The 15192-nt window shown below is 47.7% G+C and overlaps 1 protein-coding gene across 3 annotated transcripts in view; it reads right to left on the bottom strand.

Moving 5' to 3' along the window:
• The window catches only part of LOC123749266 (transcription factor kayak), a 73400-nt gene that overhangs the window by 29646 nt on the left and 28562 nt on the right, over positions 1-15192 (bottom strand). The window contains exon 1 of one of the 3 annotated variants that reach the window (XM_069305545.1): positions 14468-14882. The exons of the other annotated variants lie outside the window; for them this stretch is intronic. Within the exon in view, the coding sequence (XP_069161646.1) occupies positions 14468-14635 (168 nt within the window). The 5' untranslated portion in view covers positions 14636-14882. Of the gene's footprint in view, positions 1-14467; positions 14883-15192 lie in introns of those variants that run through there. 3 annotated transcript variants of the gene reach the window in all.

The raw sequence follows: 15192 nt of genomic DNA, 5'->3' as shown, positions 1-15192 counted from the left end.
ACGTGGTTGATACCTGGTGTTGACTGGGTGTCTCCCCCCCCCCCCCCCCCCCCCCCCCACACACACACACACTACCAGGATGAGTTGTGGTTGTCCAGTGCCGCTCTGGTGGTACTACTCTCTCTCACCACATCTGTACCACCACTGCTGCTGCTGCTGCAGAATCCATACCCCCACGCTCAGGCCACCTCCACACCTGCAGTGCCCACCACCACACCTTCACCACCACACCTGCAGTGCCCACCACCACACCTTCACCACCACGTAATACCTTGTAATGTAATGAAGATAGGTGTTGGGAGCAGGAGGCCAGATACAAGGTATCATCTGGGAGATGAAATACTTCAAAGAGTCAGAGAGAGAGAAAGACCTGGGGGTTGATATCACGCCAGACCTGTCTCCTGCAGCCCATATCAAGAGGATAACATCAGCGGCATATGCCAGGCTGGCCAACATAAGAACAGCATTTAGAAACTTGTGTAAGGAATCATTCAGAACTTTGTAACCACATATGTCAGACCAATCCAATGTATGCAGCCCCAGCATGGAGTCCATATCTAGTCAAGCATATGACTAAACTGGAGAAGGTTCAAAGGTTTGCCACCAGACTAGTACCCGAGCTGAGAGGTATGAGCTACGAGGAGAGACTACGGGAATTAAACCTCACTTCGCTGGAAGACAGAAGAGTTAGGGAGGACATGATCACCACATTCAAGATTCTCAAGGGAATTGATAGGGGTAGATAAAGACAGGCTATTTAACGCAAGGGGCACACGCACTAGGGAACACAGGTGGAAACTGAGTGCCCAAATGAGCCACAGAGATATTAGAAAGAACTTTTTTAGTGTCAGAGTCGTTGACAACTGGAATGCATTAGGAAGTGATGTGGTGGAGGCTGACTCCATACACAGTTTCACATGTAGATATAATAGAGCCCAGTAGGCTCAGGAACCTGTATACCTGTTGATTGACGGTTGAGAGGCGGGACCAAAGAGCCAGAGCTCAACCCCCGCAAGCACAAATAGGCGCGAGTACAAGTAGGCGAGTACACCTGCACCACGGACAACCAGGGGCCAGATTCACCAAGCAGTTACGCAAGTACTTACGAACGTGTACATCTTTTCTCAATCTTTGGCGGCTTTGGTTACATTTATTAAACAGTTTACCAGCATGAAAACGTCCCAATCAACTGTTGTTATTGTTATAAACAGCCCCCTGGTGCTCCGGAGCTCATTAACTGTCTAATAATTGTAAACAAATTCGCCAAAGATTCAGAAAAGATGTACAGGTTCGTAAGTACTTGCGTACCTGCTTCGTGAATCTGGCCCCTGGCTCCCACACTCAAGTCACCTGCGTCAGCTTCACTGACCTTTGAGCAGGTCGGCCGAGCGGACAGCACGCTGGACTTGTGATCATGTGGTCCCGGGTTCGATCCCGGGCGCCGGCAAGAAACAATGGGCAGAGTTTCTTTCACCCTATGCCCCTGTTACATAGCAGTAAAATAGGTACCTGGGTGTTAGTCAGCTGTCACGGGCTGCTTCCTGGGGGTGGAGACCTGGTCGAGGACCGGGCCGCGGGGACACTAAAGCCCCGAAATCATCTCAAAATAACCTCAAGAAGATAACCTTTCCACAGGTGAGTGCTGACCAGCCTGGCAGCTCCACCACCACCACCTCACCAGTTATAACAGAACGTCGCATTCTGACGTACACTTCACCTAAGGCTAAAAAATCGTCGTACTAGAAAATGGTAGCGCCTCGCGAAATTGACGTACTGTCCCGTTTTCTGTTTTAGGTCCTCTGGTAGGTCAGGGCACATTAGTACGTCAGTTTCTTGACGTTGGGGAGACCTTGGGAGGACGAGTTGCCGCAACCAGCAAATACACAGAATTCTATTCTGCACAATGCAGAATAGAACCAGTGAAGAGCAGAGGTGCCATGGGCACAATCAGAGAATACTGAATAACCGTCAGAGGTCCGCGGTTGTTCAACGTCCTCCCAGCGAGCATAAGAAATATTACAGGAACAACCGTGGACATCTTCAAGAGGAAACTGGATTGTTTCCTCCAAGGAGTGCCGGACCAACCGGGCTGTGGTGGGTATGTGGGCCTGCGGGCCGCTCCAAGCAACAGCCTGGTGGACCAATCCCTCACAAGTCAAGCCTGGCCTCGGGCCGGGCTTGGGGAGTAGAAGAACTCCCAGAACCCCATCAACCAGGTATCAAGCAGATGACAAGTGCTCTACACACAGTATAAGGGTCAACACCCAGGTGACAAGTGCTCTACACACAGTATAAGGGTCAACACCCAGGTGACAAGTGCTCTACACACAGTATAAGGGTCAACACCCAGGTGACAAGTGCTCTACACACAGTATAAGGTCAACACCCAGGTGACAAGTGCTCTACACACAGTATAAGGATCAACACCCAGGTGACAAGTGCTCTACACACAGTATAAGGGTCAACACCCAGGTGACAAGTGCTCTACACACAGTATAAGGTCAACACCCAGGTGACAAGTGCCCTACACACAGTATAAGGGTCAACACCCAGGTGACAAGTGCTCTACACACAGTATAAGGGTCAACACCCAGGTGACAAGTGCCCTACACACAGTATAAGGTCAACACACAGGTGACAAGTGCCCTACACACAGTATAAGGTCAACACCCAGGAGACAAGTGCCCTACACACAGTATAAGGGTCAACACCCAGGTGACAAGTGCTCTACACACAGTATAAGGGTCAACACCCAGGAGACAAGTGCCCTACACACAGTATAAGGTCAACACACAGGTGACAAGTGCCCTACACACAGTATAAGGGTCAACACCCAGGTGACAAGTGCCCTACACACAGTATAAGGGTCAACACCCAGGAGACAAGTGCTCTACACACAGTATAAGGGTCAACACCCAGGTGACAAGTGCCCTACACACAGTATAAGGGTCAACACCCAGGTGACAAGTGCTCTACACACAGTATAAGGTCAACACCCAGGTGACAAGTGCTCTACACACAGTATAAGGGTCAACACCCAGGAGACAAGTGCCCTACACACATTATAAGGGTCAACACCCTAGCGACTAGAGTGACTCACTCCACAATACTCGGTGTTATTAGTTCAATCACAGCGCGTCCAAGGTTAGAGTCCTGGTGGGGGTGTCTGCGGCACTCCCGGTAGGGGTGTCTGCGGGCACTCCCGGTAGGGGTGTCTGCGGGCACTCCCGGTGGGGGTGTCTGCGGCACTCCCGGTGGGGGTGTCTGCTGGCACTCCCGGTAGAGGTGTCTGCGGGCACTCCCGGTGGGGGTGTCTGCGGCACTCCCGGTGGGGGTGTCTGCTGGCACTCCCGGTAGGGGTGTCTGCGGGCACTCCCGGTAGGGGTGTCTGCGGCACTCCCGGTAGGGGTGTCTGCGGGCACTCCTGGTGGGGGTGTCTGCGGGCACTCCCGGTGGGGGTGTCTGCTGGCACTCCCGGTAGGGGTGTCTGCGGGCACTCCCGGTGGGGGTGTCTGCGGGCACTCCCGGTGGGGGTGTCTGCGGCACTCCCGGTGGGGGTGTCTGCTGGCACTCCCGGTAGGGGTGTCTGCGGGCACTCCCGGTAGGGGTGTCTGCGGGCACTCCCGGTGGGGGTTGTCTGCGGCACTCCCGGTGGGGGTTGTCTGCGGGCACTCCCAGTGGGGGTGTCTGCGGGCACTCCCGGTGGGGGTGTCTGCGGCACTCCCGGTGGGGGTTGTCTGCGGGCACTCCCGGTAGGGGTGTCTGCGGCACTCCCGGTGGGGGTGTCTGTGGCACTCCCGGTGGGGGTGTCTGTGGCACTCCCGGTGGGGGTTGTCTGCGACACTCCCGGTGGGGGTTGTCTGCGGGCACTCCCAGTGGGGGTGTCTGCGGGCACTCCCGGTGGGGGTGTCTGCGGCACTCCCGGTGGGGGTGTCTGTGGCACTCCCGGTGGGGGGTGTCTGCGGGCACTCCCAGTGGGGGTGTCTGCGGCACTCCCGGTGGGGGGTGTCTGCGGCACTCCTGGTGGGGGGTGTCTGCGGCACTCCCTGTGGGGGGTGTCTGCGGCACTCCCGGTGGGGGGTGTCTACGGCACTCCCGGTGGGGGGTGTCTGCGGGCACTCCCGGTGGGGGTGTCTGCGGGCACTCCCGGTGGGGGTGTCTGCGGCACTCCCGGTGGGGATGTCTGCGGCACTCCCGGTGGGGGTGTCTGCGGCACTCCCAGTGGGGGTGTCTGCGGGCACTCCCGGTGGGGGTGTCTGCGGCACTCCCGGTGGGGGGTGTTTGCGGCACTCCCGGTGGGGGGTGTCTGCAGGCACTCCCGGTGAGGGGTGTCTGCAGGCACTCCCGGTGGGGGTGTCTGCGGCACTCCCGGTGGGGGGTGTCTGCGGCACTCCCGGTGGGGGTGTCTGCGGCACTCCCGGTGGGGGTGTCTGCAGGCACTCCCGGTGGGGGTGTCTGCGGGCACTCCCGGCGGGGGGTGTCTGCGGGCACTCCCGGCGGGGGGTGTCTGCGGGCACTCCCGGTGGGGGTGTCTGCGGCACTCCCGGTGGGGGTGTCTGCGGCACTCCCGGTGGGGGTGTCTGCGGCACTCCCGGTGGGGGTGTCTGCGGCACTCCCGGTGGGGGTGTCTGCGGCACTCCCGGTGGGGGTGTCTGCGGCACTCCCGGTGGGGGTGTCTGCGGCACTCCCGGTGGGGGTGTCTGCGGCACTCCCGGTGGGGGTGTCTGCGGCACTCCCGGCGAGGGGTGTCTGCGGGCACTCCCGGTGGGGGTGTCTGCGCCACTCCCGATGAGGGTGTCTGCGGGCACTCCCGGTGGGGGGTGTCTGTGGCACTCCCGGTGGGGGTGTCTGCGGGCACTCCCGGTGGGGGTGTCTGCGGCACTCCCGATGGGGGTGTCTGCTGGCACTCCCGATGGGGGTGTCTGCGGGACTCCCGGTGGGGGTGTCTGCGGCACTCCCGGTGGGGGTGTCTGCGAGCACTCCCGGTGGGGGTGTCTGCGGCACTCCCGATGGGGGTGTCTGCTGGCACTCCCGGTGGGGGTGTCTGCGGGCACTCCCGGTGGGGGTGTCTGCGGGCACTCCCGGTGGGGGTGTCTGCGGCACTCCCGATGGGGGTGTCTGCTGGCACTCCCGACGGGGGTGTCTGCGGGCACTCCCGGTGGGGGTGTCTGCGGGCACTCCCGGTGGGGGTATCTGCGGGCACTCCCGATGGGGGTGTCTGCGGGCACTCCCGGTGGGGGGTGTCTGCTGGCACCAAATGATACTTCACTAATGCATGTGTGTGTGTAGGGGGGGGGGGGGTTATGTAGGTGTGTGAGTGCGCGCGTGCATACACGCACCTGGAGAGCATACCTGGACACCGGGTGGCCCAGAATTAGGTAACTATTTCCACGAAATCATCCAAATATATTAAAAATGTACATTTCAGATTTTTACTCAAGATTCAAAAACAGGTAGATATATAATTCATAAGTCAAATCTTCATAGACAACTTTCAACACTGAGAACTCCATCTGTATCCATACATATTTCAAATCTAACTTTAGCGTTGCAAAACACATTTTGAAACATGTAGAAGAGTTATGCCCTGCACCGCCAGCTAAATACGGACTTTAATTTCAACTAAACTGTCGATCCTTTGCCGATAAAATGTTATTTTTGTGAACCCTCCATGCAAAGTAATCCTGGGGTGTCAAGTCCGGTTAACACGGAGGCCAAGGTCCTGGTCCTTCAGACCAATCCACCGGGTGGGAGAGCCTTGATGAGGTTGTTGTTGTTCAAGATTTGCTACCTAAAACAAAAAGTTCCAAGCAGCACGGGCTATGGTGAGCCCGTGATATGTGATGAGGTAATCGGGGACAATTAGTGCATAATGGAATGGTGCTCCATCTTGTTTACAACACAATATTATCAAGAATGCCATCATCTAGAAGCTGTGGCTCGGGAAACTGGTGAAGCATATCAAGGTTGTTGTTGTTGTTTTAGATTCAGCTACTTAGAACAAAAGTTCCAAAGTAGCACGGGCTATGGTGAGCCCGTGATGGACTTACCTGGCACAGGAGCGGGGCTGTAACTCGTGCATATCAAGGTATACGGTGCCTGTTATATAGGCTTTGTGAAAGAAGAATGGGCCATCAAGTCAGGATTTAGTCACTCCAAGCCACACGTTAACTTTGGAGAGTCTCTCTCTGCCATTCTATGAATTCATATGGCTTTTTCATGGGATCAAATACGATAATTGTGTTGACTGACTTTACCACTCCTTCAGGGAGCCGGTCGGCCAAGCGGACAGCACACTGGACTTGTGATCCTGTGGTCCCGGGTTCGATATCGGGCGCCGGCGAGAAACAATGGGCAGAGTTTCTTTCATCCTATGCCCCTGTTACCTAGCAGTACAATAGGTACCTGGGTGTTAGTCAGCTGTCACGGGCTGCTTCCTGGGGGGTGGAGGCCTGGTCGAGGACTGGGCCGCGGGAACACTAAAGCCCCGAAATCATCTCAAGATTTCAAGATAACCACCTGTGAAAAGTCGCATCATTGAATAAAATTTTATGCAATAAACCTTCGTTATTGATTTGATCCACAAATTCTGTACACCTTGCTGCTCGATTTGGATAATCCTCTACACTTTAGCACATGCAGAAACTGAATGTGATAAGCCGTTTCCATTATTGTCGAACGCAAAATTCTATGAACTATTGTCTTGGATAGGTCGGGTCTGCGACTGCCTTCCCTAACCGACGCTGTTGACTCATCCTCGAACCACTGTCGGACTCCTTCGGTACTGTCATGTTCTGTCCTTGGGCCTCCTCTTCCCCACGTCCTCGTATACGGATCCAGTTCTTTTAAATTTGTTTACACGTTCACGAATCGTTGTGTCTGCAGAACAGACTCTGAAATTTCCTAGTAAATCTTTCTGATTTCATTATATATATATATATATATATATATATATATATATATATATATATATATATATATATATATATATATATAGATAGATAGATAGATAGATAGATAGATAGATAGATAGGATATATATATATATATATATATATATATATATATATATATATATATATATATTATATATATATTATATTATATATATATATAATTAAATTCCACCTTAATAATTACTAAAAAATCCAAAAGAATAAATAATGATCTTTCAGTTGAGGAACTTTCGCTGGTGTCCGGTTGCTCAAAACCGTAGTTCAATCAACATCAGTATGCGATGTAGCAGTGGTATAATATTCACCCCAAACCGGTAAATCCTTGTGACGTTCGAGGATCTTAAACACTAGAACACTACGTTGGGTTAACAACGATCTAAACGCAAAGTTTAATTATGAGTTCAAATTGAGTTTCTTTCACATAGCCTAAAGTCTCCTGGGATAGTAACATGAATAATTGTAACGCCTTGAAATGCGTATTCACAATCCGGCGCCAGACGAACGCTTTTCATTGTGGCTGCCGCGTAAATACCAGAACGCGTCACATTGAGAAACACAGATAAAAGCAGGTAAGATGGAAATGATTAAGTGTAAGGTCATTAATGCGTGCCGGTGGACACACACTAGACTTACGTGTCCACGTCATACTCTAATTCGCCAAGCTAGTAACACAAGTCCTGATAAAACTTCACGCACCATGCGAGTCCTGAAACCATTTCCTCCACAACAATTATGGAACCTTTAAGCACTATGGGCGGGTTTGCTCGAAATATGAACTAATTAACCCACCCCCCTTCCACCCGAAAAAATCAAGCGCAAGTTTTGTACTATTGGAATTTTAAAGTGGCATCAAAAAATCTTAAACACCAATCAAACATAAGCTGTCCTAGGCCTAAATAAGCAATTTTAGGCCAAATTTAGTCAATAGATACTAGTAAAAGTTAGATTGTACTGTAGTCTTCTTTATCAGGCTCTGTGCATAAAGAATAATACACAACATGGACTTATTTAGGTGGAAAAGCCCACATTTTGTACATTATCCAATGTACACATAAGAACATTCAGTTTTGTATGGCAGGTGGCAAGCCTCACTTCTCTCTCACCGAACAATTTTCCATGAAGAATTATATGTAACTGCATTAAAATTAAAATTCTCAGTTGCCTCTTTAATGAATAATATAATACTGGAATTTCGCACACACTTTTCATATTGTGGAATATTTCAGTTGAGGAGAGCCGACGAAATGGACAACTTGGCCTCTTACAAATATATTATACAATATACAAAGTAAACTTTCTTTAGCTCGGTATAAATATTAATGTTTTACTTAGAAAATCGAGGAACTCACCGGAATAGACAAAAGATGATAAGAAGACATCATCAGATGGCAGTAACCATGCGTTGACATCTGAATTATTTTCTTGTTTTGAAAATTTTTGGAATAGGATTGTATACAATATTTACCCACAGAAGGCGGAGACGCGTGAGGCTACAGGCCAGGGGCCACCGCCCACACCAGGTAGTTCTCACACTAAAAGTCGTCCTTAACGACTGCACACGACCCAACGATTGGTCAGTCCGGTATATTAAAACAAATAAAAGGGGAGAACAATACAATAGCACTCCATATTATGCCTCTCTAAGGCACTATTAATTTTGTGGGTATTTCCGTAATGTTACTACTGTCATGCTGCCCCACCACCACCCAGTACAGCTCCCAACACCGCCCTCACCACCCAGTACACCGCCCACCACCGCCCAGTACAGTGCCCCTCGGGCTTAAGGTCCATCAGCCTATGTAATGTTAATAAGACATAACCTCTCTGTGTATATGAACATATTTGTTTTAATTCATTGTGTCAGATATATGTAGATGGTATACATATATGCAAGTCTCCGGAAACTTATAACGCCCGCTTGGAGTGCTGGCTATAGCGACGGCCTCGCTTCCTGCAGAGTCCAGGCTCAATTCCCCAGCCCGACCTCCTAAGAGTTCCCACCGTCAAGAAACTGTCGTTCTAAAGTGCCCTTATCCTAACCTACCAGAGGACACCAAAAGAGAAAACGAGAACGTTTGTGCAAATTTCGCGAGTATGGCTTAGGTGACGGGCCTGGTTAGTGACGGGCCAGGTTAGTGACGGGCCAGGTTAGTGACGGGCCTGATTAGTAACGGGCCTGGTTAGTGACGGGCCTGGTTAGTGACGGGCCTGGTTAGTGACGGGCCAGGTTAGTGACGGGCCAGGTTAGTGACGGGCCAGGTTAGTAACGGGCCTGGTTAGTGACGGGCCAGGTTAGTGACGGGCCAGGTTAGTGACGGGCCTGGTTAGTGACGAGCCAGGTTAGTGACGGGCCAGGTTAGTGACGGGCCAGGTTAGTGACGGCCCAGGTTAGTGACGGGCCAGGTTAGTGACGGGCCTGGTTAGTGACGGGCCAGGTTAGTGACCTGCCAGGTTAGTGACGGGCTAGGTTAGTGACGGGCCTGGTTAGTGACGGGCCTGGTTAGTGACGGGCCTGGTTAGTGACGGGCCAGGTTAGTGACGGGCCTGGTTAGTGACGGGCCAGGTTAGTGACGGGCCAGGTTAGTGACGGGCCAGGTTAGTGACGGGCCTGGTTAGTGACGGGCCTGGTTAGTGACGGGCCAGGTTAGTGACGGGCCTGGTTAGTGACGGGCCAGGTTAGTGACGGGCCAGGTTAGTGACGGGCCTGGTTAGTGACGGGCCAGGTTAGTGACGGGCCTGGTTAGTGACGGGCCTGGTTAGTGACGGGCCAGGTTAGTGACGGGCCTGGTTAGTGACGGGCCAGGTTAGTGACGGGCCTGGTTAGTGACGGGCCAGGTTAGTGACGGGCCTGGTTAGTGACGGGCCAGGTTAGTGACGGGCCTGGTTAGTGACGGGCCAGGTTAGTAACCCCAGCTTGACAGGCTTGGTTAGTGACCACAGCGCGCACGCACACACACACACACACACTGGAAGACAGAAGAGTAAGGGGGGACATGATCACAACCTACAAAATCCTCAGGGGAATCGACCGGGTAAACAAGGATGAACTATTCAACACTGGAGGGACGCGAACAAGGGGACACAGGTGGAAGCTGAGTACCCAAATGAGCCACAGAGACGTTAGAAAGAACTTTTTCAGTGTCAGAGTAGTTAGTAAATGGAATGCATTAGGAAGTGATGTGGTGGAGGCTGACTCCATACACAGTTTCAAATGTAGATATGATAGAGCCCAATAGGCTCAGGAATCTGTACACCAGTTGATTGACGGTTGAGAGGCGGGACCAAAGAGCCAGAGCTCAACCCCCGCAAGCACAATTAGGTGAGTACACTCACACACTCACTCACTCACTCTCTCTCTCTCACTCTCTCTCTCTCTCTCTCTCTCTCTCTCTCTCTGCTACCTTGAGGTAGCCACCGTCCGCACCAAATTATTATTCGTAAACAAACTTCTTCACGCGCTAGGCTGTACCTACACACACACACCAGCGGAACAACGTTGGCGGCGTCTACTAAGCATGTGAATGTCTGAGTAACCTTCAGGAGCCTTAATAAGAAGCCTTCATAATCCCTTACACAACCTATGCGAGACCAACTTAAGAGTATGCAGCTCCGACATTATATTCCTACTTAAAATAGTAACAAAATGTCAGACAAAATTCACATGCCAACAACATGACTTGCATTTGAATCGAGATGATTCAGGCGCGACATAAAAATGGATTTCAATGTGGGTTCAAAATATAACTTATTTAAAAATATTCTAAGCAAATCACAGGAACGTTGTATACCATACAAATGGAATAGATCGAATAATGACCCGAAATGGATAACAAAGTATCTGAAGAACCTTATAGGCAGAAAGAGAGCGTGGTACAAAAGAATTAAGAATGGGGGAAGTCAGTTTAGACTGGTAAGAAATGTTAAAAAAGAGTTAAGGAGGGCAAAAAGAAACTATGAAGTTCGCATAGCAAAGTCCTAAAGTTTTTTTTCAGTTGTATCAAACAAGGTTAGTGAAAAGATAGGTCCATTAAAAACTGGGACAGGTCAGATAACTGATAATGACGAAGAAATGTGTAGTATTTTTAATAAATATTTTATCTTTGTATTCACTAAAGAGGAACTTAACAATATGCCTTCAGCCGAACAAGTCTATGTGGGTGGGGACGAGGACAGGTTGACGAGTTTAACAGTTACCAGGGGGGGATATTATTAAACAAATAGTGAAACTCTAGCCAAACAAATCCCCAGGGCCGGAGGAAGTGTTTGCCAGGGTGCTTAAAGAATGCAAAGAGGAGCTTTCCGAGCCACTGTTTACCATATTTAATAAATCATTGGAGTCAGGCAGAGTGCCAGAGTCGTGGAAGGTTGCTAATGTGGTACCAATTTTCAAGAAAGGAGATAAGATTACTTGCGTCAAACTATCGGCCAATTAGCTTAACGTCCGTCGTGGGAAAGTTGCTAGAATCAATAATTGCAACTGTCAATAATTGTCTTCATCTTGAAAACCATAAATTAATAAATGATTCACAACACGGTTTTACTAACGACCGTTCATGTTTAACAAATTTGTTAAACGTATCTTACGTTAAGTTTGTTTCTTACCCAGAAAGACCTGGGTAAATACTGGTTCAATAATAGTGTTGTTGATTTATGGAACTAATTACAGCGTAACGTGGTGGAGGTGGGATCCCTTGATTGTTTCATTCGTAGGATAGATTTATATAGATTTATATATATATATATATATATATATATATATATATATATATATATATATATATATATATATATATATATAAACATAACAATCAAGAAAACTGCGTGAAGGCCTATTGGCTCATACAAGGCAGCTGCTGTTTATATTTACCCAATCTCATTCATATACATGTCTAACCTACACAGGAAACAATCAAGGGATCCTACTTCTATTATGTTACACGGTAATTGGTACCTCAAATCAAAAACTAATACCGAACTAGTATTTACCCAGGTCTTTCCTAAATCTAAACATCCATTTTATACCCATTGTTACTTGTTCTATTATGTGTTGATACTTTTAATACCCTATTAATATCCCCTTTGTTATGCCCATTTATCCCCTTGTACACCTCTATCGTGTCACACACAATTCTTCGCCTTTCTCGAAAATGTAAATTAAACTTTGTCAATCTTTCTTCATATGACAGTTCTAATTTGCGGGATTAACTTTGTCATCCTACGCTGGACGCATTCCAGTGAATTTATATCCATTCTATAGTACGGCGACCAAAACTGTACTGAATAATCTAAATGGGGCCTAACCAGAGTAAGATATAGCTGAAGACCACTACCTTATTACTAACGCTTCGAGCAATAAATCGCAGCGTCCTATTTGCCTTATTACGAACATTTATGCACTGATTTTTTTATTTTAAATTCTTACTAATCATAACTCCCAGATCCCTTTCGCAATCAGACTTCTCAATCTCAACACCATCTAGCTCGTATCTTGTAACTATCATCATGAACTAGCCTCAAAACCTTACATTTGTCAGCAATAAGCTGCATCAGCCAATATTTTTTCCATTTCAAAACCTTATTTAGATCGTCATGAAGCGACAGCGAGTCTTTTTTCGTGTTAATTTCCCTCCCGATTTTCATATCATCGGCAAATCGATATAAACAGGAGATTGGAAGATTATAACTAGGAGCTGCCGCGTATTCGGCCTTTAATAGGCCTTTTGCAGTTACCTTGAATTGTATGTTCTTATGATAGGAACTACATTGTGGATTACAACCAAGGTCAAAGGTTATGACTCTCTCGAGAACACAAACTGTTTCTGTTCTGAATCACCAGAGTGAAGGCGGTGACACATGCAGCTCTAGGGGTGTCTGGTAGGGTTAATGACATTAGATATATATATCTAGGGTCATCTTTAATATATATATATATATATATATATATATATATATATATATATATATATATATATATATATATATATATGTCGTACCTAGTAGCCAGAACGCACTTCTGAGCCTACTATGCAAGGCCCGATTTGCCTAATAAGCCAAGTTTTCCTGAATTAATATATTTTCTCAAATTTTTTTCTTATGAAATGATAAAGCTACCCATTTCATTATGTATGAGGTCAATTTTTTTTTATTGGAGTTAAAATTAACGTAGATATATGACCGAACCTAACCAACCCTACCTAACCTAACCTAACCTATCTTTATAGGTTAGGTTAGGTTAGGTAGCAGAAAAAGTTATGTTAGGTTAGGTTAGGTAGGTTAGGTAGTCGAAAAACAATTAATTCATGAAAACTTGGCTTATTAGGCAAATCGGGCCTTGCATAGTAGGCTGAGAAGTGCGTTCTGGCTACTAGGTACGACATATATATATATATATATATATATATATATATATATATATATATATATATATATATATATATATTATATATATATATATTATATGTATAGTCATATGATGGATGTACTCAGCTAGTTGTGTTTGCAAGACCAGCTTCAGGTCCTGCCTCTACCGTTCCTAAGCCTATTGACCTATCATATCTACATTGAAAATATGTATGGAGTCAGCCTCCACCACATCACTTCCTAGTGCGTTCCATTTGTCAACTACTGACAATTAAAAGAAAAAAATTATATCGCTGTATGGCATTTGGTTAATCAGTTTCCACCTGTGTGTCTATGTGTGTGTGTGTGTACAACCTGTGCAAAATAGTCTGTATTTATTCACACACTAAATTTTCCTGAGAACTTTGTATGTGGTAATCATGTCTCTCACCACATCACCGAATGCCCGCTAATAGATCCCTTCCCTTCCTTATAGTGCACCCAAAATTTGCGAGTGCAGGCTACTGAACATGTGGCCCTGTATGACTAACCATCCTGTGTGATGGGGACTTCTTAGCATCACGTAGCTAGCTTTTTGACACACTGTAACTCCCCTTCATATAGTCAGCTGTACAAATGCCGATGTACCTAAATGTGTTAATAAAATAAAGTAACAAAAAATCATGTCTTCCTAAACTTTTCCACTTTCCAGCGACGTGAGGTTTAATTCCTATATCCTTTCCTCGTAACTCATACCTCTTTAACCTGAGCCTAGTCTGGTGGTATATCATTGAACTTTCTCTAACATCGTTCTATGATGACTAGACATGGACTCCACGCTGCAGCCGCATACTCCAGGATTGGTCTGACTTACATGAGATACAAGAAACTGAATTATTTCTTTCACAAATGTTAAAACTCAGTTCTTATGTTGTCCAACTTAGTATAGGCTACTGACGATATTATTTTGTTCTAGGCTTCAGGAAACGTTCCGTCTGATATCCGAACGTGTTTCCTGAAGCACTATATCTTTTTCTCTACCTGAATACTGAAAGATATCATCTCCAATTTGGTCTCTCGTGTCCGGCCTCCTGCTCCTCACGTCTCGTTTAATTACCTTGCATTTACTCAAGTTAAAGTCAAGTAACCATTTATCGTGTACGTCACAATACCTGCTGGTGATGATGTGGTTGCTGTTGATAATGTTGAAGATGTTGTAAATTTTGGTGATAATGATAGGAATGTTGCTGTTGCTGTTGCTGCTGCTGCTGGTAGTGTTGCTGTTGGTAATGGCGAAGGTCCTCAGATGAACTGGTGAAGGGAGTATGCCAAGAATTCATCTTCGGACATTATTGACGAATTATTAATCCGCGTATCATAATCAACAACACGTTCTGCTTCCAACTATGGAGAACAAGGTGTATGTTCTTAAAGAGTTCTTCCACTAAGCTACACTGCACCGCCACCGATGTGGTTTATGAGCCAAGTCGAGGCAAGAAGTGGCTGTAGCAGGTCTTGTAGTGTGACAAGAGCTGCCGAGGTATCACGTTATCTTCAGGTCGCCTCCTGACACACTGAGCTCCCCAGCGACACAGCTACAGCAACCTTCCCGCCACTGCCAACGCGCATGCGCTCACTTCCCGTTTTCTATAGTGCCATATTTTCTCAGAAGTATTTCATAGAATTTCGGGCTCATGGCTGCTATGTTCCGCGAAGAAGGTCAGTGAGACATTCACGGGAATGTCGCAAGTGGGCGATGAGGTGTTGTGCGCGGCGCGGGGGCCATTCACGCGCCCACAAGCGGAACCAAACAGGAACATACGCTCTCATTTTTTGGCCATATACGGCGAAGACCAAAATCAAAATAGGAGGTGTTCTTTCCCAGCGCGTCATGAGC

This window comes from Procambarus clarkii, chromosome 6, assembly GCF_040958095.1.
Source record: "Procambarus clarkii isolate CNS0578487 chromosome 6, FALCON_Pclarkii_2.0, whole genome shotgun sequence".
In the NCBI taxonomy this organism is placed as follows: Eukaryota; Metazoa; Arthropoda; class Malacostraca; order Decapoda; family Cambaridae; genus Procambarus; species Procambarus clarkii.
The sequence above is the reverse complement of the archived record's forward strand: the minus strand, read 5'-3'. Positions and strand labels throughout refer to the sequence as shown.